General features: G+C 36.7%; 1 protein-coding gene across 1 annotated transcript in view; it reads right to left on the reverse strand.

Annotated features, from left to right (window-relative positions):
• The window catches only part of LOC118422233 (uncharacterized protein DDB_G0292642-like), a 4,987-nt gene extending 4,615 nt beyond the window's left edge, over positions 1 to 372 (reverse strand). Inside the window, exon 1 of the mRNA XM_035829752.1 lies at positions 295 to 372. Within this exon, the coding sequence (XP_035685645.1) occupies positions 295 to 372 (78 nt within the window). The remainder of the gene's footprint in view (positions 1 to 294) is intronic.
• Between the last annotated feature and the right edge of the window lie 2,292 nt (positions 373 to 2,664).

Below are 2,664 nucleotides of genomic sequence, written 5' to 3' on the forward strand. Positions count from 1 at the left end.
GATCGTTACAATTTTTTGTGTATATAAATATTCTAATTGATGATATATATGATTAGATAATAATGATCCATATCAGAATCTAATTTGCATAACTAATGAGGAAAATATATCCATCCATGATATAACTTGTCAAGTATCAAAATATGTAACGTTAATTGAAAATGAGAGGAACATCGATAAATAAAGTTATTGAAATGAACACCTACTCTGCATGGAAATTTGGCCATGGAACAGGGCTCAGTTTCACTTCTTTTCCGTTTGCCCGCGTTACGTTATGAGAAAAAAATCACTTACCTTGTGGATCCTCACAATGTTGGTCTTTCCACGAAGCCCCCTGACAAAAAGCTGCCAGATATTATCTCCATTGGGCATCTTGTGTGTAAAAGCTAAGTATACCTCAAGGAACAAAAAAATGTAGCAAAAAGTGACGTCCTGCAAGTCAGCTAAGTTCTGTTGCTGTTCCCAGGGACCGTGTACTATGACTGATAAATTCAAGGGACTTATAAAGTGCATGATGACTAAGTTGTCGAAACTAAGAAGATACCATTGCTGTAAGTGGGCGGAGTAGAGCCGGACACCCTTCACATGTTATTATCTTAGAATGAATGAATAGTGTGAAGTTCTGACTTCATATTACCTTGTAAAACTAATTAGAAACAGTATTAAGCCTACGAAATTAGCACCAGCACTATTCTCACTGGTTTTGTAATTAAAGCTAAAGGGGTAAATCCCCCCATGACGCTGAAATGGAGCATCCTATGTTACGTGGGACTTTCTGAGCTTCCCAACACCCACCTTTACAGTGCATTACATCACAACACCCACCTTTACCGTGCATAACATCAGTGAATTTTCCACCGCGGGCGATACCACTTTTTGACAAAATGTTCATCGAACTGAGCTTCCAATCGTTTGTTTTACAACGTATTGGTAAATACATATTTATCAATCTGTATGAAACGGTTGTCTGGACAGAACCTAGAATCTGGAACCTAGTATGTTTTGCCCTCGCGATTTGTGTGGCTCCCCCTGACGTTCGATAATGAAAGTGACTATGATAGCGAATGAGTCATCATTGACATTTTGGGCTGATATAAACAGCCCGCCGGCGATTTTCACACCTCTGAAATCCCCACTGAGTTAGACCCATTGACATTGTATAGTGATGAGTAGAATATTATTTAGTCAGACCCATTGACATTGTATAGTGATGAGTATATAGTCAGACCCATTGACATTGTATAGTGATGAGTATATAGTCATTGTATAGTGATGATTATATAGTCAGACCCATTGACATTGTATAGCGATGAGTATATAGTCAGACTCATTGACATTGTTTTACGATGAGTATATCAAACGAAAGTGAAATGACTAGCAAGTCAAATTTCTTCAGCAAGATCGTTGAGGATATATTCTTTATGATTTGATATTGAGAAACAATTCGCAACCAGGTAAATTACTTTTTGCTGCTTCAAACGGCTAACCCGAAAGTCGAAGTGCCACACAACTGAATTCTGTGTAGACTTCATATTAAGAAAAAATAGAACCATTGCACAGGCATATAAATTTGCTTTTGCCTACTCTCGAAGCAGAGGTTAGGCTCCGGCTGTTTTTTCAACGTTTTTTTAGTCGTTTTTATCGGGCTTTCTATTTTGTATTGTATCTTGTATTGTCGAAACTTAACTGGCGTACTTCAAGAAACATGACAGAATATAAAGCCCAATAAAAACGACTAAGATAAAACGACAAAAAACAGCTGAAGCCTAACCTCTGCTTGGAGAGTACTTCTGCCAACTTGATGAAGTCTGTACTGCTATAGCCTATTTGCTAGGATTAGACCTTCATACTTTGTTTTATTTGAATAGATAAATTATGGAAACGTTGATAGCTTACAGAACAGGATACAGGAGAAACAAAGTAATAAGATCTCATAAATCTACGAAATATACTTTTTGTAATCTCTTGCTTTATGTTGTGTCAGTTATATAAATAAAGCTTCATCCTGGGCAACTCAAAGGTTTGATTTGTAGTTGTACATTGTGTAAAACCTATTGAATGTAGCACTTTTCAGGCATACACTCGTGTATGAGGAGTCATTATGACTGTTGGAAGCTGAGACTTTGAACTTTATAGAATGACGATCGTACATGGTACAATGTATGGCAATAAAACGTATCCTATCATAAAAATGTCTAAAAATACTAATAAACAAAGTCCAAAATATAGATATAGAATAAAACCTAAACCAGGAATCCCAATACCTAGTACACGTATCTGTGTTAATAGACGTTTCTCGCGCGACGGCCATTATAGATCGAATAGGAGGGCAATGAGGCAAACAGACAAAACTTATTTCTAAAATCAGCTCCCATTTAGTTTTCCCCCGACCAAACAATTTTTCACAATTTAAGTTCAAATAATAAATATTCTAACTTGTGTTATGCACCGAAAGATGTAGCAATTTAGAGTAGCGTAGACTGATCCCATAGTCCCTTTTAAAATACAGCAGTTGTAAAGGTCAGGATCATTTGGCAAAGGTATGGGGTCGTGGAACTCTAGTTTTCTTATGTTTTCAATGTGCACTTCAGGAGGTTCTTGTTTAAAGTTGAATGTTTTTATGTGTCTACTGTCTACATCTATTGTGGAGACTGGTCAAAGTTC

Source organism: Branchiostoma floridae, chromosome 9, assembly GCF_000003815.2.
Source record: "Branchiostoma floridae strain S238N-H82 chromosome 9, Bfl_VNyyK, whole genome shotgun sequence".
Lineage (NCBI taxonomy): Eukaryota > Metazoa > Chordata > Leptocardii > Amphioxiformes > Branchiostomatidae > Branchiostoma > Branchiostoma floridae.